We start from the raw sequence: 21,805 nt of genomic DNA, 5'->3' as shown, positions 1-21,805 counted from the left end.
GAGGAAGTTCAGCTTCCTTATATGGTCCGAGGAGGGGCAGGAGCTGATTGGCTCACAGGAGCAGAGCCGGTCTGGACCCCTCCATCGTCTATTTTGGTATAATAATTGATATAATAATTGATATAATGATTGATATAACAATTAGACGTATCAGGTGTAAAACTGTTTGACTCAAATCATCAAACCACCTCAGCAGGAAACACATGTAGAGTGAAAATGAGACAGCAGCCATTTAAATGTGGTCAACATGCAGCTGTTTGCACCCAGATACTGATGACGTCACTCATCAAACTGTTCAGCTGTAATGATGTGGTTCAGCCTGTGGGAGGCGCTGTGAACATGTGATGAGCAGAAGAGTCCATGACTGAGGCTGAGGAGGTCGAGCTCCACAGACTGAACTGAAATGAGCCTTCAACACGCTGAGGTTGATGTTTTTAATGACATGAGTGAACAGAACCTGCCACAGAGGCAGATTCTCACCTTTATACATGTTTTTATAGTAATAATTTGTCGCAACATTTTAAAAATTCTATTATTTAGTGATAGAAACATAAACTCAGTAACTCACAGTAAAAAAAATCAGGTTTAAAAAGCATCGAAATGCCTCAAATACATACGATCATTTAATCACACACTCCTTTAAACCTCTGAATTAAAACCTAAAGCATCCAATAATGTAACAAATCATCCTGACTGATATCATAATTAACATTTTATTACATTTTTAGGTGGGTAATTTGTATTTTTTGATATTGGATGATGTAAAACTGTGGACAGATGTTGGAACTACCCACCAATATACAAACATAATCAATAAAAATGTTTTAACAATATCTGTCTGGACATTGTTTTACAATATTTGTGAGGTTTTTACATCATTGGCTTGTATAACATTTTCAGTAAATTATATTATCATGTGCAACAAGGCCTCAAATACAGGACTAACAAACATGAAATTAAAGTTATCTGAGCAGCATCTGAGTCATAATTTGGAGTTTCTGTGCTTGGTGTGTTTTGTCTTCCTGCCTGTGTGTTTCAGAGGTGACAGTGGAGGCTGGTTGTGTCTTTCTGTCTCACACAGCTGCAGCCAATCTCATCGACTCCAGCTGAAGTGCTCTGGACTACTCTGTCTTCGTTGCCGGATTGTTTCGTCTCTACTACCTGGTAGATCAGACCCTCGAGCCTCTGGAGAATTTATATGCTCATGTTTTTGCTCTCGCTGTCTCTCCTCGTCTTCTCCAGCGTGGACATCCTCCTCGAGCTCCAGCCTCCAGCCTCCAGCCTCCAGCCTTCGCACCTCCGCCACTTGTCTCAATTCTCCCTGCTTACTCTCCGAGCGAACGAGCGAGCCCACCTGAGCTCCACTCTGTGCTGAAGTGCAGAGTGGAGCTCAGGTGGAGCCCACCTGAGCTCCACTCTGCACTTCAGCACAGAAGGCCACAGCTCTGCCACCAAGCCAACAGCCCACCTGTCCAGCACCTGTCCAGCCGAGCTCGACCTCAAGTAGCCCCTCTGCTCACGAAGCCTCCCTGCACTCCTGCCAGCTGTTCACCTGCACTATTACCTGACCCTTTTGTCAATAAATTCATTTAAACTGTTGTGGCAACTGAAAATCAATCGCTTGTCTAGTGCAGATTAGAGTTGGTCAAACACCAAGTTTGACACAATATTTATTTTCTAGAAGTTCTTTATTACTTGCAAGCAAACATCAGCAGCACATAGATGATGACTTAAGAGAGGCCGTCTCTCCTCATCCTTTCCGGTTAACTCACTTTAAACAACACTCCACCATCTCCACATCCAAATTAGATTAAACATAAACTTAGCACACACGTATATTCCATAGTTTATGTGTCATACATCAACATTTGTACGAACACATATACACAGAAGAGGTTACACAAACACCCTTCAGGACCAACTCAAATGACTATTTGTTAAGTTTCATATGCAAGAATAACATATCAAAATAATAACTTTAGAGAATTTCCCTCACAAAACCTTCCCCAGTCTGTAGTCTGCCTTTGGGTCCTGCAAAAACAACCACCAACTGTCACAAAGCCACCTGGAACGTATAAGAGATATTTAAACGGCCTAGTCGCCATGATGAAACGTTAGCACTTAACGTTTCTGCAAACCACAGATACGTCGAGGTTAGTAAGAGTCAAAATGACATTTGTACCAAACGTGCCACATCATGGTCACATTATATGTTTATTACCTGACTTAAGGTATACAGATAAGCAAAGAGAAATGAAGTCATGCACAAGATTGTGTTAGCGTTGCTGCATGAGATTAAGCAAATGTGCCTGACTCATTCAGACTGACTCCTCTTGAAGGTGAAGTGGTCGTCTCCATCAGTGATGATGTGTTTCAGGGCGCTCAGGATCAGTGAGTCGATGTCACTGTTGAGGTCGATTTCTTCATGGTAGTTCTTCACAGGGAAGATGCTCGTCATGGGGATACCCACTGCTGCACTGAACTGCTCCATCTATATAAAATAAAACACGTCTCTGTTCATAAATTACAGCTCAGAATTTTTACCGATCCGATTGATCATCAGTCATTGGAAACATCTGGACTGTGACTCATTTTCAGCTGTGATTCCATCTCTTTGCAATTTCATGAAATTAAAAGTTAAACATACCTTTTCCTTCATGTGCTTGACCTTGTAGATATTCTGTAAATCGTCCATGATTTCAGGATGGGCCTCATCAATTTTGGTGACAATGGCCACTTGAGGAATATCTGTAGGAGAACAGGAAACTGTAACTGACATGAATTCAAAAGGAGAACAGCTGGAGAGCAAAGTACAGAACACAAAGCTGAAGCGCTTCAATGAATATTGATTCACAGGATGAACTTGCGAAGAGTGATGGGAACACACCCGAAATACACCAGAGGGAGTGATCACTGATCACAGAGGCAGGAAGAAACACACAAAACATGAAGCGTGAGGGGACTGAAAAATAAAACAGGAAACAGACCAACTGGACTAAACAAGACACCACATGAGGGTGATCTCATCAAGCAGTGTGATCTTTGACCCGTGTAGACAACAACCAACAGACTTCTGTTCTCACCCAGAGCACTGGCTTCCATCCTGATTTGCCGAATCTTCTGCACAGTTTCGGTTCTCATTTGAGAAACTGTGCTGGCAGGAACGACACAGACCAGAACGTGCACTTTGTCGTTGTCAGCTGGAGAATCATTGTAGTACTGATCATTCTCCGACAACTTCGATTCAGGATTGAACTGAAAATCAAAATTTTAAATACATAAGATGCATTATGTATGAATAAAAACATCAAAATAATCACATTAACTAATGTTGATGAAGTTTCTCAGTCATCCAGGTCATGGTAATTCAAAGTGCTGCATCCTAAGCGACTTGTTTCAGTTTGTTGAAGACGTTTCACCTCTCATCCAAGTCTTCTTCAGTTCTAACTAACTGGAGGGGAGTTGCAGGCTTTTAAACTATGTGTAGGAGTGTCCTTACAGAGTGTGGAAGTGTCCTTACAGAGTGTGGGACTGTCCTTACAGAGTGTGTGAGTGTCCTTACATAGTGTGAGAGTGTCCTTACAGAGTGTGGGAGTGTCCTTGCACAGTATGGGAGTGTAATTACATAGTGTGGGAGTGTCCTAACATAGTTTGAGAGTGTCCTTACAGAGTGTGATAGTGTCCTTACATAGTTTGAGAGTGTCCTTACAGAGTGTGGGAGTGTCCTTACATAGTGTGAGAGTGTCCTTACAGAGTGTGGGAGTGTCCTAACATAGTTTGAGAGTGTCCTTACAGAGTGTGATAGTGTCCTTACATAGTGTGAGAGTGTCCTTATATAGTGTGGGAGTGTCCTTACATAGTTTGAGAGTGTCCTTACAGACTGTGGGAGTGTCCTTACATAGTTTGAGAGTGTCCTTACAGAGTGTGGGAGTGTCCTTACATAGTTTGGGAGTGTAATTACAGAGCGTGATAGTGTCCTTACAGAGTGTGGGAGTGTCTTTACAGTGTTTGTAAGTGTTCTTACATAGTGTGGGAGTGTCCTTAAACAGTATGGGAGTGTCCTTACACCGTATGGGAGTGTCCGTACACAGTGTCCTCACACCTTGTGGGAGTGTCCTTACAGAGTCGTTAGGGCCACTTGTGGGTCGTTGACCCAACCGGCCTTCATGTGGGTCTCTAGTGCTATTTGCACCCGGGTGTGAATGGTTGTTAAGCTGTCTGGGGAGGGAACTCAGTACTGCATTGGAGGTGGGTGATCAGTGATGTCGTAGGCCACCTCCTCTGTTCAGAGACAGTTAGAATCACATTAACTAATTTTGTGGAAAAACATTGTGCAAATGTACCTTATAACCGTCCATCACATGTCCCTTCAGAGCCAGGTTGATATCATCCACATGGACACCTTTGAATGGCTCCAGGCCCATGATGTCATTGAAGACAAATGGGAAGAAGGACCGTCGGTCTTCTTTTGGGATCTTGAGGTTGTGTACTGCAAAGATCATACGAATAACAGCCACACTGAGTTGTTTTATTCAGGAAAAAATAATTAAAGTCCACGTGTCTGCTTCATTTTTTACAACATTTAATTAATCAGAAAGCCTTATCATTGTTGTAAATGACTGATTTTGTGTACAGAGGACCATTTTAAGCAACCATCACTCCTGTGGTCCAGAAGCACATTGTGTCAGCTAATCCAAGTTTGTCCTGTTAAAAGTCTAACTGATCATAGAAAACCCTGAAAACTGTTGATCAACGAACTAAAGAAACTTTTTCCCATCTGAATCTTTTTTCGTCTTTTTCTGCTCTGCACATTTCTCATGACTTTAGTTACTCAGAAGTAGAAGCAGTGATGGTTGCCTAATCTTGACAACATCTTAACCACAAGAACTGCAGAAGAGCTCTCTTCAGTTTCAAACAGGAAGTTGCTGGAGCTCTGTGTCAGGCCAGGACCAAATGAGGACTCAGAAGCAGAGGATAAAGTTATCAAGCACACTTTATTGAAGTCAAATTCTTCTTTCAAAGAGAGATTAAATAAACAGGCTATGAAACTCTGTCTATCTGCAAGAATCCTGACTATAATGACAGAAGTCAAAATGAATATCCCAAAGAGGGAAAAACACATCAAGGAAGGGGAACACTAAATAGAAACAAACAAAACAACACTATACTAAGAAATAAACACTCTCACAAGGAGGAAAACAAGAACTAGGTAAATAACAGAAAACGCTCCCGAAGGAGGAAAACCAAATCTAATCAAAAGGGTCAAAAGAAAAAGGCTCACCTCAACAGGGGCTCTATAATATCTAAAACTCTCTAAACAAAAATCACTCCACAAGCGGGAGGAAAAAACAGTAACAACAGAACACAAAAATGAAGCACTAAACTTAGAAATTATTAATAACAAAAAATCGCTCTTTAAAGAGGAAAATGGCAACAACTTACGTGGCAAGATAATTCTTTCTATGATATTTGCGGACTATGACGAGGAGACAAGGCTTAGGTGCACGGACAAACGAAACACTTCGGCACAAGACAAAGGGAAGACGCCGACTAAATACACATGAGGGAAATGGGGAACAGGTGGAAACGATCAGGGATCAGGTGAGACAATCAGACCGGTGACACATGAGGAAGGGCAAGTGACCTGAAACGAGAGGAGAGTTAGATTTCAAAATAAAACAGGAAGTAACGAGACAAAAAACCCAAGACGAGACAAACCTCACCGCGGTGTGACACTCTGCAGTTGTCTAGGTTTCCTCTTTCCTGCGTCCTCAACTGACTTTACGCTGCTGTCCTTCATGAACCCTGAGTTCATAATTACAGATTATTAAGGCCTACTGTCCACTGCATAGACAAAACCTCTTTGTACTTTCTGGTCAAATGCAGTTTAACAATAAAAGTAATAATAACAATAATTATAATAATAACCCTTATGTTGTAAAGCATTTATACAACAAAATTAAATTAGGATGTTATATTTAATCAAAAGAATCAGAAGTTCTTCATACCTTTTTCGTGAAACTGTCGCAACCGATGTTATCCACCAAAGCCTGTTTGTACATTCTGCCATTTAGGGCACTGTGGACAGAGTTGATGAAACTGGACTTTCCAGCTCCAGCTGGTCCATGTAAGTTAAAATCGCATCAAGTAAAAAAGACAATGATTTAGACAAAAAGGAAACCATGGCATTCATACATCAGCAGCAGTTTGGGAGCGTGTCCATAATAAAGTGCTTTAAGTGCGAGGTGACTGACCTACTGAGGGGGAGGGTTGGGTGTGAATGTGTGTGTGGGTAGGGGGCGCAGTCCATTTCACCAGCCTTACAGCTTGTGGGAAGAAGCTGTTCAGCATCCTGGTGGATCTGCAGCAGATGCTCCTGTACGTCTTCCCGGACGGCAGGAGGGAGGACAGTCCATGAGAGGGGTGATGAGGGTCCCTAATGATGGCGGCAGCTCTGTGGATGCAGTGCTGCTCGTAGATCTCCTTCAGAAGGGGCAGAGGGGCACCAATGATTCTGCTGGCTGCTCACTATCCGGTTGACTGTTCTGCTCATCACATGTTCACAGCGCCTCCCACAGGCTGGACCACATCATTACAGCTGAGGGACCGCTCTGCTCCTGTGAGCCAATCAGCTCCTGCCCCTCCTCGGACCATATAAGGAAGCTGAACTTCCTCCGTTCACTTTACTTTCACTTTGGCTGATGGTCTCCAGCAGGTACGTGCTCAGTGTGTCAGCTCATGTAGCAGTTAGCTGTAAACACAGCTCTTCTTTAATGTCACTTGTGTGTCATCATCAGCCACATGTGTGAGTCTGTGCTGAGAAATCAGGAATAAACGGCAGAACCAGAAACCCGTTCTGACCCAGAGATAGAGAGCTCGATGAAAACGAAAGTAAACGGCCTGTCCGACCACCGCGTTATTTCTGAGACACTTTGAGACACTTTAAGATGAATCATGTATTGATCCTGTTTCAACTGCGTCATGAATCATTGTTCAACTTGAGAAAGTCTCAGTTTGTCATCAAGCTAATTAAATATAACGGTGTTTATCCACCGAGCCGAGCCGATCCGATCGTTTTTCACGGTAAAGTGCGTTGGTGCGCTTCATGGTGCATTCAAGAGCAGGTCGTAAACTCAGAAATATGTACTCCCATGACCACAGGACAGATTCTATTTTCTGTCTCATTTTCCCTTGTTGAAATATATACTTCCGTCTTACACAATAAACATGCAGTACTATATATATATACTGACATAGTTTGAAAAATGCATTTTAAAAAATAAACAGCAAATATTGGTGTGCAATTCAGTTCAATTAATTAATCACAAAGCTTGTAATTTTATTTTTTTGAGTGCTTGACGGCTCTAGTTTAAATGTTACTCATCATTCATTTCACTCCTTTTATTATTAATGTTATTTCACTTCAAAGCAAAAAGTAAAGAATTCCTTCAAACATGAGCTCAGAGTTTCACTGTAAATGTTGCTGTTTTATTTTCCAGTGATGGGATCAGTAGTGTCCTTCATATTACCATGTGAGTTTTTTTTTTTTTTTTAATTGTTCTTTTTGATTAAAAAAATCTCACAGTTTCACGATGACTGTATGTTTTAATGATCTTTTGTGTATTTTTCAGTTTTCAGTGAACCATGGAGGAAGATACACTGGGGGTGAGTGTGTCTGCAGCTTCAGTGTGACGGCTTTCAACATTCAATTTTTATTATTATTATTATTATTATTATTATTATTATTGTTATTATTATTATATTTTGGCATCAACCCAGTCATGAGCAGTTGGTGTTCACAGTCTGACAACTAAACAGATCCTTCATTCATCAAATAACAGAGAAATGTCCCACACTTAAACCCACAAAGCAACGTTAGAGGACCAAACAACAGTAATGTGGTAACTGGTAGTGTCTTTGGCAACTTATATGAGAAAAATACCACAATTATATGTGGATAAGTGTCTGTCATCATGTCTGTCCTCCTGTCTGTCCTACTGACTCTTCGTCACATTTCTGCCTGAAAAACAACGTCTGTCTGAGTCAGGCGGCTCTCGTAGTTGAATGGAGGTGATTATGTGACATGATTTTGAGCGAAAAACTTTAACTCACCGTGTGTTTGTCTCCTTCCACTATTGTGTTGTTGTAGTTACTGTCTCATGGTGACGGTCAGCCCTCCCGACAGAAACGTTCCCCCAGAAAATAGCCTCCCTCCCCACAAGTGACAGATAGACAGCCTCCTGTTTACTGATGGCGAGTATGTAATTTAGAGCGAAAAACTTAACTTTGTAAAGTCTGTCTGTCAGTCAACAAATCAGGAGTCTCCTCCTAAATTATTAAAACACAGAGATTAGAGAGAGAACGTCCTAAAAACGCACATATGTCATCCACCATGACCTATTAAAGTAGTTAAAATAAGCAGTATGTGAACTGAGAGTACAACGACACACAGAAAGAAACAAAGAACACAACATTTACATGAGTGAAATCCTCTTTTAAGGAAATTATCACGAAGAACGTTAACTTCAGGTAAATAACTGTGAAACAAAGAGTAAATTATTTCCAATTTTATTGCTGAACAAAATCTTGATTCTACAGCTTTCCTCTCACTAACTGTAATAAAATATGTCCCGATTACTCGTCTTACACATGTAGCAGTATAGAAGCAATAACTCGTACATGGTCAGTATGTGGCAGCATGTCACACGTCAGGAATGCAATGAAAACCTTAAATGAATAACTCAGGCTTGGAAAGTGTTAGAACAATGGGGTATTCTTTACCTTAAACAAGAATGTTGGCTGAATGTGATGAGCATAATGACGAATGAACTAAACAGTTACTTCATACTGATCTTAAAGGGTGCTACAAAGATAGAAGCATTTAATGTTCATTTAACTTGGAATGCAGCCAGATTTATGATCCTGGTTATCTGCCCTGAAAGGAAAAAGGGGGGGAACCTCCGAAGTCCCATTTGCTTGTGTCAGGGCTGTTTCAGTTAGAAATTTACACTGGTGTGTCACTTTCAGTCTGTTTGATGTCAGTGTTTACAACCATTAACCAAAAAGTCATTACCAATTTAAAGATTGAGGTCTGAATTTTCCCGACTGCAGTCCAGACTTCATCTCAGTCCTGTGGGTGTCAGTTGTTGAAATGTTAAAAGCTGTTTTTCCTTCGAGAAGTGGGAAAACTGTGTCGTGTAAAAACACAAATTTCAGAGCAAAAATAATGAACTAAAAGTATTTTGAGAGAGTAATTTGTGATTACTGGGCTCCATGTGTTACACATACATGTTCAATAATCTACATGTGTTGTCTGTGTTGTTGATGTGTTGCATGTTTCCCTCCCTGAGCAGAGACAAAGAGAAGGATCTTCAGCATGTGAAGGACTACAAACCTCCTACTGACACACATCAGATCAGGATTCTTCTTCATGGACTAGTTGGAGCTGGAAAGTCCAGTTTCATCAACTCTGTCCAGAGTGTCTTACGAGGCAGAATGTACAGACAGGCTTTGGTGGATCATGTCTCTTCTTCATCTTTCACCAAAGAGGTATGAAGAACTTTTGATTGTGTTGATAAGGGAAAAAAAATCCATCATGTCGTATAAAAATATAGCAAACCTCTGTAGAAACTTTAAGGTCTGGTCAAGTCAAGGAAACTTAAACTGCTCCACAGCGTCAGGTTTCAAAGTTACACACTTTATGTGTTCAGCCGTCCACCTCATCTTCCTCTCTTAAGGTACCTGTCCACAGGACCTGTTGTTTTCACACCTCCCATTCATTGTCTATGTAGGGAGCTGTGCAATGCATTCTGGTTCCAGAGTGTCGCACAACACAACACAACACAACACAACACAACACAACACAACACAACACAACACAACACACGGCCTCTGGAAACTCCTGAACAACTACAAAAACTAAACACTGTCGAGTAAAACTAAAGACAGATTCCACAGCTGCATGTTTAATTTCTCACCTAAAATGTCTTCAGAAAGACTTTTCACTGGGTTGTTTTTGTAATTTAAGAGTTTCCAAACGAGCGGCCATGTTAGCCCAGTTTCAAACCCCGGAGCACATGGCCCACAAGTGGCATTCATCCAATCAGGAGCAGCCAGTAGCCCCACCTACACTGCCCTTTCAGTGCGAGAATCCTGCACTCATTCTCAACATCGCTGTCTGTGTAAAAGTTAAAGATGTGGAGAGGTCATCTGTCTGTCATCCTGTCTGTCATCCTGTCTGTCCTACCGACTCTTTGTCACATTTATGCCCGAAAAACAGCGTCTGTCTCCGGCAGCAGAGCCAGGCAGCTCCCATAGTGGAATGGAATGTTACGTGATTTTGAGCAAAAAACAGGAATCATTTTAATAACAATACTTTGAACACTCTTTGACAATATTTTTCTCTTTTCTCTCCAACAATTACAACTACTTTTGCAATATCTTTCTTTTTTGTACAAATTACAGATACAATTACTTACAACTATTTACAACTATTAATCTACTTTTGTTTATTTATCCATCTATCTGTGTTTTATTTGTTTCTCTTTTTTTGCATACTTACCAATATCAGTTTTGTACGGCCAGGAGGAAAACTTCCTCTCTGACAGCCAAGTTGGGTCGAACCCTGTCAGCCTATGGTGACTGGACTTGTGCTGCTTGTCGGGGGGAGGGGGTGAAGCAGGTGGGCTACTGCTCTGCTCCATGGATGTACTCTGCTCTGTGCTTAAACCAGCAGCGGCAGAGATACTCTCGCTACTACTACCAGCAGAGCTAACGTTTGCCTTGCCAGAATCACTTTGAGTGCGCTTAAAAAACGTGGATATTTTTGCCTGTTTTTCAGGCAGTGGGGGTCGACGCAACATGTTGTCCTCTTCTCTCCGTGTCTGTCTGTAGGTGTGTGTTCACGTGTTTGTTTGTGTGTACGCCGGGGCGAAGCTCCGCCCATCGTAAAACAGAGAGCGGGGAAGCGTAGATGCGCGACGATGAAGAAAATGAAATGAAATATCCTCGTTGCTTAAATTAGATCAATAACATAATTATTTATTAAAAGAACACGGTCCAGACCTGTTCTATAGGAAAAGTGACCTGAAATGACTTCTGTTGTGATTTGGTGATATAAATGAAATTAACTTGACTTTCAGGGGGGGCGCGGGGTCCCGTTGGGGGGGCGGGGCGCCCCCCCTATACAACGGTAGGGGAAACACTGTTGAACATAAGATGCGAAAGGATGAGGTGGTAATGCAGAGTCTCTGTGTGAAAAGGGCTAGTGAGTGTTTGCGTGGTTGTCTGAGGATGTTGTCTGTTAGGCTGGATTCAGACAAGATCAGATGGTGGGAGTGTCACTATGTGGTCCGTGTGTGTGCCGTGTTGGGAACCCCCGTTGATTAGTTTGTCGAAAGAAAAAGCTGCTATGTTGTTATGCTACTAGCATGTTGGTCCTACTAGTGATTGTTGGTGATTGGTCACTGGTGATGGAGCCAAAATATCCCGTTGACCCTCTTTTTGCTGTGAAAGGATTGTCACTTCCGTCCCAGTGTCCATAGCTTCTTCCATTGTGTGATGTCACGACCCGGCTCTAGGCAGGACAAACACGATGAAACGTACGGCTAGAATAAGAAATGAATAGATTTATTCACCAAAGGAATATTTCAACGTAACATAATCAACCAAATGAACACAAAGGAAACACGAGGAGCTGCGGCAGAGTTGGCCCAGCTCTCCCGCTGAAACGGAGTGAAGCAAAACAAGGAAGAAGAGGGAGGACTGCCACCCTCTTACAGCCTACACCTGGGGACTGGCCAAGCCTACACAGGTGACACAGCACCAACCACCAGCGACCTGCAGACAGACGCACAAAGACAAGGGAAAAAAAAGACAAACACACCAACACAGACATCCAACTGGCACTACCGGCAGGAGGCCGTCACACCCCCCTTCCTAAAGAACGGTGACCTAACACCGAAACCACAACCCAAAACATTCAACTTTTTTTTCTTTCTACCATAAGGTTACAGGAACACCCCAGCTGTCAGTGGCCATCCATTCCTCCACCCTGCCTGTCATCGACATCCTCTCACCTCAGCAACCTGGTACCAAAAGGAAGCACTTTAAGAGGAAAAGAGGGAAGAAGACAACAAGGAGAGAGAAGGAGACCAAAACATGCACCAATAATTTGTAGCACACAGCCTTATCATTGTGGGGCTCTGGAAAGTGCGTCTGCTACAACATTTTCGTAGAGTTTAATATGTCTAATGTCGAGCCAATGGGACTGCAAGAACAACGACCACCGTACTAACCGCGAGTTTGGACACTGCAACGAGTTCAAGAATGTGAGTGGGTTGTGGTCAGCGTACACCACGACAGGCACCACACCAGAGCCAAAGTACACTTCAAAATATTTGAGCGCCCAAACTAGAGCAGTGCCTCCTTCTCAATCGTTGAATAATTCAACTGGTACAAGTTAAATTTTGGGGGGAAAAACTCACTCGTTTCTCCAAACCTAGATCATCCATCTGCAAAAGGACTGCGCCCACTCCCACATGACTAGCATCCACCTGAAGGGCAAAGGGACAGTCGAACCTTGGAGCTGCCAGGACAGGTGCTTCACACAGAGGTGACTTTACCCATTCAAAAGCCTGTTGGCAAGAAGAGGACCAAACAAACATAGCATCTTAAGTAAGTCAGTCAAGGGTTCCACTACCTCTGAGAAGTTTCTACAAAAACCTCTATAATACCCCACAAAACCAAGGAAGCGCATTAACTCCTTTTTGGTGGTCGGTGGAGGGTAACACTGGATAGCTCTCACTTTCTCTGCAAATGGTCAAACTTTCCCCTGACCTACAATCCGGCCAAGGTAGGTCACCGTAGCCTGTGCAAACTCGCACTTGGCGAGGTTGATGGTCAGGTGCGCCTCAGCCAAACGCATGAACAATGCAATCCAAAAGGCATAACATTATACGCGTCCATTCGGCGTTATAAATGCAGAGAGCTCACAAGCATGCTCGGACAACGGGACCTGCCAATAACCTTTTAGTAGGTCAGACGTACTTACAAACGCTGCGTGCCCAACCTGGTCAACGCAGTCCTCCATGCGAGGTAGCGGGAAAGAATCAGGTTTGCGTCAGTGTCTGCTTCTCCATTCTCTTCCACGTATGAAAACGTTGGCGATAAGCCTCCGGAACAAGCTCATACACTTTCAACACCGCCAACTTCACACATTCATAATTTTGTCCATCCGACACTGACAGAGCGGAATACGCTTCCTGCGCCCTGCTCGTCAGTGTGCACTGGAGCATCACCGTGCGGGCGGATTCAGGCCACCTCCTCGCCTCAGCGACCCGCTCAAACAAAGAGAAAAAAGCCTCCTATTTAGTCCATTAATTGTGCATGTGATGTATCTGACTACATGAGATCAAAACTGTACCATGATTGAATTACCTGTAAGTCCATGTTTCATTTTTCATATTATTGTCCTTTTGTTTTCTTGTTCTCTGAAGCTGCATGTAGTTCTGAGCAGTGATGGGAATTACGGCTCTTTTAAAGGAGCCAGTTCTTATGGCTCGGCTCACTAAAAAGAGTCAGCTCATTCGGTTCCCAAGTGGCTCCTTAGATTTTAAATTAATTTATTACCAAAAATAATGTAAAATTATGTGTGAAATTAATTACTAATGTACAAAACATACATTATATCAAATGTTTATTATCTATATGGCTTATTATACTCAACATGGAACAGAGTGCTACAAAATATAAATTTTAAAGTACATAGCCTTTTGCACAAACTGTCTCAGAACTCTGGGTTGTAGGTCTGGGTGGTTGTGGTGGTGTACTGTAGACACTGCAGCAGCAATAAACAGTTGCAGTAGACAAACTGGCACTTTCATCAGTAGCAGGTTCACTTGCTTGTCATTTTCTCACCTTTCCAGCGTGTTGTCTCTGTAGCAGCTGTTCGCTCCCTCTCTCTCTCTCTCTCTCCCTCTGTGTGCTGTATCTGTAAGCCCTGCCCCTCCTGCTCAGTGCGGACACACAGATGCCACCACACATCATGTAGTTGACCAATCACTTGCAGCGACCGACACATCACTAGTTCTGAGCAGTTTATGCTTCCATTCCTCATTCTGTGGTAGACTGAAAGGTTAAAATCCACAGAATACAAACTAATTAAACTAAACTGATGAATCTAAAGCTGCTGAATAAAATCTATTACAGTTACTAAAGCTGAGTACTGACATGTCTGTTGTTGCTCTATATTGATCATATTAACTGAACTTTTCTCTGTATGATCGTTACAGTTCACAACCTACACGATCCCAAAAGAAGACGGACAGTCCCTTTATCCTTTTGTCTTCAACGACATGATGGGCCTGGAAAAAGGAGACGGAGTCCTTGTGGACGACGTCAAACTGGCTCTGAGGGGACACATGAGAGACGATTACAAGGTACAGCTGCTGCAGATCAGCAGAAAACCAATGTGATCTTTTTCTTTTTTTTACATATTGAAACTAGCAGCTGACTGAATTTAAATTTGTTTGATTCCTGTCAGTTATATACTCACTGATACATATTACAACTGCCCTTTGATCAGATTTAAATTTGTTTCCCAGTTCAATCGTCAATCTAAGCTGTCAGAGGACGATCCATTCTACAACAAAAACCCAAGTACCAACGACAAAGTTCACGTTCTGGTTCTGGTCATTGATGCCAACACAGTGTCTATGATGAAGGATGAAATTGTGTTTCGGGACATCAGGAGGGAAGCCAGTGATCTGGGTGAGAAACAGGAATCTGTTTCTTTCTTCTGGGTTTTGAATCGATCTGATAAAATGATCCTGATGTGGTGCTCGACACTTCAGAGTATCCAACAGTCACTTCCTGTGGCTGTTTGTAGCGTCCATGATGACGGAGAAACAGCAGCTGTGTTTATGTCACTAACAGTAGTTTGTTTTATTCTGTTCTCCTGCAGGAATTCCTCAAGTGGCCATTTTCACCAAAATTGATGAGGCCTGTCCTGAAATCAAAAAAGATTTAAAGAATGTCTACAAGGTCCAGTCTCTGGAGCAAAAGGTATATTTAGTAAATAATATTAAGAATTATGGTTATTTCAATCAATCTGATACCAGTGATCTGTTTTTCCCTCATTTAAACTTTATTATGTTCAGTACGAGAGTCACATTCATCTTTTCTAATGCATGAAATATAGAGTCAGCGCTGCAGGATTACATGTAAACTACTTCATATGATGTACGACCACACTGGAGCACAGAGGTGTGTGTTGTTGGTCCAAACAGCCTGACAGCAGTAATGTGCAGTGAAACATTTGCCTTGGTAGGCAGTGACCTGTCAATGTGGCTACTGTCGACCTTCAGTTGAGGCAGCAGCCACATTAATCTCATGCATGGAGATACTAAATATAGTCTTAATTAGTTAGACTATAACTCAACAAATACGCCGAGGCAGGGCTTGACATTAACGCATGTCCAGGACAAGAAAACTCTGTTTGGACAAATGAAATGCCTCACACAGTCGTCTGATCAGGAAAGTGAAAATAAATGGGATGTCTATTGTTAGATTATCTGAAGATAAACTGCGTTCTGTATCTCTGAGGCAGAGCTTTTCCAGCTGAGCTGTGTGTGAGTCTGTCTCACCATCAAGTGTTGAACAGGACTGATGAGAAAACTATGACATACTGGACTAACATGAAACACTTCTGTAAGCTGCATGGGAGAAACTTACTGTTTTTGCCCAGAAGATAACAGTTAGCTTTACTGTTGTGCCATTTCAACCCGGCTCCGATGTGATCGAATCTCTTTCAGAAGTTTTGTAATCCAGCCTTGGACTGGACGTGTCTTCATGTAAGAGTTTGTAAATGCGCTGCAAAAATCGTGTTGTGCCTGATTGGCAGATTCCACTGGACACACCTGCATCACATTGCAGCTGCGACCAATAGTGGCCTTTCTAGATGATGTTCGTGTTTCCACTGGCTGCACCACAGCACATCTCAGCAGTATCTCAGCAGCATCTCTCTGCTCCACCGAGTCTATTTCTGATGGAAGTGGACCAGAGCTACGTCAGTCTGCACAGAGCAGATCGAGACAAACAAGAAGTCAGATATGCATAGTGCATCCGATCAGTTTTCAAAAGACTCAGGATCAACAGCACAACAAAGTCTGAAATATTAACAATAAACACACTTAAAACAGACAAATGACCAAACGATTGAACTACCTAATCTACTCAACCACAGTAAAGCACAAAAATCAAAGTAAAATGATGAAATAAACACAATCTGAGCAGGTCAACAACATCAGGCACCTCCACGATCATTCAACACAGTGTGAGAACTGAGTATGTGATGTGTAAATCTACAAAACACTGCAAATAGACAGAGGCACTGATTGTATCTGCCTCAGCATTCAGTAAAGGGAGTTTTTATGAGCAAGCTATGGCAAAAGAAGCCAGTATAGTAAGATGGTCTCACTCCTTTAGGTTGAAGCAGTTTATCCAGCTGTCAGTCAGTTTCAGTCCAAGTGATCAGATCGGTGCTGTGAGAACAAAAGCTTTTATTGTTCTGGGCTGTAATCTGAACATGTGTTTTTTTTGTTTTTTAACTCAGATGGAGCAGTTCAGTGCAACATTGGGAATCCCCGTGAACTGCATCTTCCCTGTGAAGAACTACCATAAAGAAATCAACCTCAACAGTGACATTGACTCACTGATCCTGAGCGCCCTGAAACACATCATACAATGTGGAGATGACTTCATCAACTTAAAGAAGAGTAACGAGAGACTGACATGTTTCAACAAAGTATAAACAGGCTGTAATTCATGATGGAAAATAACCTGTGACAACCTGTGTAATCTGCAACATTAAGGAGCAGTTTGTATATGATGTCATGATTTTTCTTTTTAAATGTATTTTAGTGTAAAGCTACTTTAAAGTGTCCAACACTCAAGAAGTGACGTCTGTACAGTAGGACTGTAGTTTGATCAGATTAAAATGACACCTGACATGAAAACATGTTTGTCAGGTCAGATGATGTTTATGATGTCAGTCATTAACTTTGTCGTCTGTTTGTCTTTTACTGGTTTCAGAGTTCATAGTCCTGTTCAGTGCCCGTCATTAAAAACACAGCTGTTAAACTAAACAGCATCATAACTTTACACTAATGGCCCTTTACACATTCTCTCTATTATTATTAATTATTATTATCTAGAGGGGGTTCAAAGTATTAGATTATTAGCCTTCTGGTATGTCCATCAGAGAATGTGGGTTAGATGGAGCAATTCTGTATCTGCTCCATTTCATGTATATAATAATAGTAAAATCTGTCTCCTACTGAGTTTAATGTGTAATTGTAACAGTTGTGTTGGTGTATCACAGGAGTATGAATCACGTTATGTCTGCTGCAACCTGCCATCTCACCGAACCGTATAATAGACCGCCGCTCCACCGTGTCACTACCTACGTTTCAATAAAGCATATTGAAGAATATCGCATTAGAAATTTTATGGAAACAGCAAAATAGAAATAAAAACCTGAGGACTTCTCTCCATTTTGTCTCCTGGCTTGTTTACCTCGAGCCTCGGCACCGCGTCGTCCTCCAACCAAGTTACGCTTTACGTCGCCCAGTTCATTCAATTAAAACTGTTTAAAACCAGATTCACATTTTGATCTTTTTGATTTTTTTGGATTTTTTGGTGAACTTTCAAAAGTTTGCTTAAAATTCACTTGACATTTGATAGAAACATGGCTACCGTCTCGTCTGGCCTCGCCTACTCACAAAAACAAAACAGTCTCAGGTGACCAAAGAACAAACATTTTTAAAATAAAGGCACCAAAACTACTTGGTTCAGTAGCAGCAGAAGGAAAAGATCTTGGTTTCACTCAAAATAACAACTTGTGAATCGTCCATCCTTTGCTCCTGTCGCTGTCACACATGTGAGTCAAACCGTCCTGTTGTGGATCAGTGGTTCTGTTACACACTGTGTTGTGTGACTGGGCTGATTGATGAGGTGTGTTGTGTTGAGCAGGTTCAGTGGCTGTAAACAAGTCTCCCTCACTCTGTGTCGACAGTGTTGTTAATAATCAACTGTTCATATCTTAATAACTTTGTGGAGCAGAAGTTCAGTGATTTCATCACTATGTGTAAAAAAGAATCAATCAATCACAACAGAAATGGATTGAGATGAAATCTTTTACAGTTTTGTATCCTGGCAGCTGCTGGCGAGTGAAATTGAGGAATAAAAGCTCAAACACAGTTTCTGTCTTTGTCTCTTATTCAAAATGGATCTTTATTGCTTTCAAGGTCCCATATAATACTGTTTTTCATCAATTTCACACACAACGCCTGCCTTGCCTGCTACACGCCCCTCTCAGGGAGAGGAGGCCGCTTACGTTAGCGCTAGCATGCGCTAATGTTTACGGTGGATGTACCGCTGTGGCTCGCCGCGATGCTGTCGTTCAACCACACCAGTTTGACCCAGAGTCGGACCCAGAAGGAGGCTCAGAAAAATACAGACTCTGCGGCTGCAGCAGGACTCCCCAACACAACCACCCGGCTCCCATCCCCCACTGACCTGCAACAGGTAACATCTAAAAACAGCTAGCGAAAGCTGTGTTTGTCTCCAACACAGTCTCCAAACTGTTGGACACTGTTCACATAGTCTCTGTCTCCAGTCTGCGCGTTTCCAGACGTTTTACTGTGACAACCAAGCTCCCTCGTAATATTATTAACATTAAACTCGGACTGAGTGGAGCTAACTAGTTAGCCAATTTCAAGCTGACTTCACCATACGTGCAGGCAACTGTAAATACTGTCAACACGTGGCGACACTCACCTGTGGCTCGGGTGCAGTTGCTGGGTTATGGTTGGGACTGATCCCTTTACGAGGGTCAGTGTCGAGACAAAGCCATCTTTGTACTGACCCTCGTTACTGAAGCAGTCCCATGTGAAGTGGTTAGCACACAACCAGACTTACAGGAACCGTAAAATGAAACACAACCACTGTCTCTTCTGTTCTTCTGTAGCTGGGACAGGATAAAGGCACTTATGTTGATTTGTACAACCAACAACAGAACACTTCTCGTTGCGCTTCGACATGGTGCTTTCGATAGCGTAATGGCGGATCTCCGAGACGGTACTGCTGTACCTGGTGGGTGGACACTGTGGGTGGGAATATTCAAATGATCGGTCAATGACGTCAGTGACCAAAGCCGAATTTGACTCGCTCATCTGGAAACTGCAGGCAAGACACCATCAGAAATCTGTATCTCACTCAAAAAAGCATGGATGGTCTTTTTTCAGAGTTTTTATGCGTGTGGTAGCACCATAGACCCAAAATAACACCCCAAATGCCAGAAAAAGTGAGTTTTTCATAATATGGGACCTTTAACACAAGTATTTAATAAAAGGTTTCTCTGTAGGAATCATTTCTGTGATGTTGTCAGACTCTTACCCCTAAACCGTGAGATCCGTGTTCGGTCCGTCTCTGATCCGCCACGGCAGCAGAGCTGATAGGTTTCACTCTCATCTATGTGTTAACTTCCACTCCGCTGCGTTGCGTATCTGCTCCGGCAGCACGGACTCTTCAACAGCAGATACGCAGGACTTCTATTTCTGCTGGATGCTGGAGCACGACGCATCAGTTCAGCTGAATTCAGCACAGAGCAGACAGGAAGTCAGACACCAAAACAACAACATGACATCCGGTTAATTTTCAGAATAAAACACTCTGTGTTGACGCCAGCACAAAAATCTCAAAAAAGAGACAAATCCAAGCTCTTCTTCTAATCCTTCGGTCAGGAACACTTCATGTTGTTGAGTTTATAACACATATGTATAACTGTGGTCGCACAGATTATGTAAACTATCGTGGGAACTCCACGGTCTTGCAACTCCAGCTGTCGGGCAGTGCTGCGCTGCGCCGGCCCAAAACGCAGCCAGATGACGGACGACGGAACAAAACCGAACCGGAGCCGCAGAGTTAGAATAAAGACCTCAGCCTGTCAGAGACAAAACACTTTCAGTGGACGTATGAAGTGTGTTACGATGAGATAACGAGGCGATTTTCTGTAATAATCCAAAATCCAGTTCAATAATCCCACAGAGGAACCAGAGCGATGCTAACTTCAGTTAGCTACAAAACCTCTCTACCTGACTGCTTTAACGGGAAAAGCTTAACTGTGCAGAAGCAAATATTCCTCTGCCTTCTGTTTCAGCTCAACTTTAAAACAGTCGACCTTTCAGTTTTCCTCGTTGCAAAAACACAGCACACTGCATCTGTTTCTGAATCTCCACGAAGAAACGATCAACACAACTTTGGAAATGAGAGAAAGAAGCATGTTCACAGAAGAGGTACAGTGAGACAGTTACTGTCAGTGGTAGAAGAAAACACAAGGAGACAAAGTAACTTTAGACTTTGCTGGTGGCAGAAGATCTCAGTGACAGTGATGTTCATAGAGAATGTAAACGTAGATGGTGTCATTATTCTGTATCCATGATATGAAATCAATATTTAGTTCATAATGACACGTTGACGCAAAAAGAAGTCGTCTATTTTAGTGATAGAACAACAAAGAAACAGAGGAAACATATTGTGTTTCATTAAAGAATAAATCAGGAGCTCAGTGAGGTTTTCAGTCCAGACCTGATTTTATTGGCTGACAGATAAAAACACGTTCTGTACGTGAACACATGAATCCAGACGGATCAGATACATTCAGATTGTTCAAATTAATGTTGAACAGTTTTGTGATCGTCACCTCTTTAAACTCTTTTTATGATTGATCGGTGATGTAATGATGTGTTTGGAGTTAATTCTGTCTAAAAACCTTAAAGAAAGAAACTTGACACACAAAGTTTGAGCAAGAGATAAAATGTGAAATGTAGAGAAATGAGATTCTCATGTAAAATTTCTGTTTGACTGTTTTTATCTTTGTGTTTAAAAGTTTCTGTCAATGTTACGTCCACTGAAAGTGTTTTGTCTCTGACAGGCTGAGGTCTTTATTCTAACTCTGCTGGATGCATGTCTGGTGCAGAACGGCTCTGGTTCGGTTTTGTTCCGTCGTCCGTCATCTGGCTGCGTTTTGGGCCGGCACAGCGCAGCACTGCCCGACAGCTGGAGTTGCAAGGCCGAGGAGTTTGATAATTACATAATAATCATACATAATCACACACAACTGCAGCTATACGTATGTGTTATAAGCACAGCAACAAACAGACAAAAGGTTAGTTTCCCAACTGAAGGATTAGAAGAAGGATTTGTCTCTCTTTTTTGTTTTTTTTAGAGTTTTATTCTGAAAATTCAGAATTCAGCTGAACTGATGCATCGTGCTCCAGCATCCAGCAGAAACAGAAACCTTACGTATCGGAGCAGATACGCGACACAGCGGAGTCACTGGAAGTTAACAGATAGATCAGCTCTGCTGTCGTGGTGGATCAGAGACGGACCGAACACGGATCTGGTGGAGTTTAGGAGTGAGTGACAACATCACAGAAATGATTCCTACAGAGAAACCTTTTGTTAAATACTTGTGTTAAAGTAAGTCAGCTAGTTTCAAACAAGTGATTTACTGAATCTGGGTGGGATTTATCTGATTATGCTAAGCTAACAAGCTATACAGCCATTTAGTTTGACATTTTAGCAGAATGATTTATAATTTGAGGTGAACGGTTTCTGTTATGTTATCGTAACAACATCAGCCTGTCGGAGACAAAAACACTTTGAGAAGACGTCACTTTGACGGTCGCAGTCGCTCCAAAGGATGAAACTGCAGCTGTCAGACGAGATGATCTTCTGGACCGAA

General features: G+C 42.2%; 2 protein-coding genes across 2 annotated transcripts; one reads left to right on the top strand and one right to left on the bottom strand.

The window, feature by feature from the left end:
• Positions 1 to 1,767: 1,767 nt before the first annotated feature.
• Positions 1,768 to 6,654, bottom strand: LOC141017752 (interferon-induced protein 44-like). The gene is made up of 6 exons (XM_073492484.1): positions 6,577 to 6,654; positions 6,255 to 6,483; positions 4,344 to 4,489; positions 3,084 to 3,255; positions 2,648 to 2,748; positions 1,768 to 2,491 (listed from the first exon to the last, which is right to left on the bottom strand). The coding sequence occupies exons 1-6, from the start codon at positions 6,652 to 6,654 to the stop codon at positions 2,315 to 2,317; spliced, it is 903 nt and encodes a 300-aa protein (XP_073348585.1). The 3' UTR covers positions 1,768 to 2,314.
• Positions 6,655 to 7,502: 848 nt separating this feature from the next.
• Positions 7,503 to 18,257, top strand: LOC141018026 (interferon-induced protein 44-like). Its single transcript, XM_073492877.1, has 7 exons — positions 7,503 to 7,532; positions 7,632 to 7,665; positions 9,354 to 9,549; positions 14,292 to 14,438; positions 14,604 to 14,769; positions 14,963 to 15,063; positions 16,613 to 18,257. Exons 3-7 carry the CDS (start codon positions 9,496 to 9,498, stop codon positions 16,808 to 16,810), a joined length of 666 nt encoding a protein of 221 aa, XP_073348978.1. The 5' UTR covers positions 7,503 to 7,532; positions 7,632 to 7,665; positions 9,354 to 9,495; the 3' UTR covers positions 16,811 to 18,257.
• Positions 18,258 to 21,805: the final 3,548 nt, after the last annotated feature.

Source organism: Pagrus major, chromosome 22 (assembly GCF_040436345.1).
Source record: "Pagrus major chromosome 22, Pma_NU_1.0".
NCBI lineage: Eukaryota > Metazoa > Chordata > Actinopteri > Spariformes > Sparidae > Pagrus > Pagrus major.
This window is presented reverse-complemented; position numbering and strand designations above follow the sequence as displayed.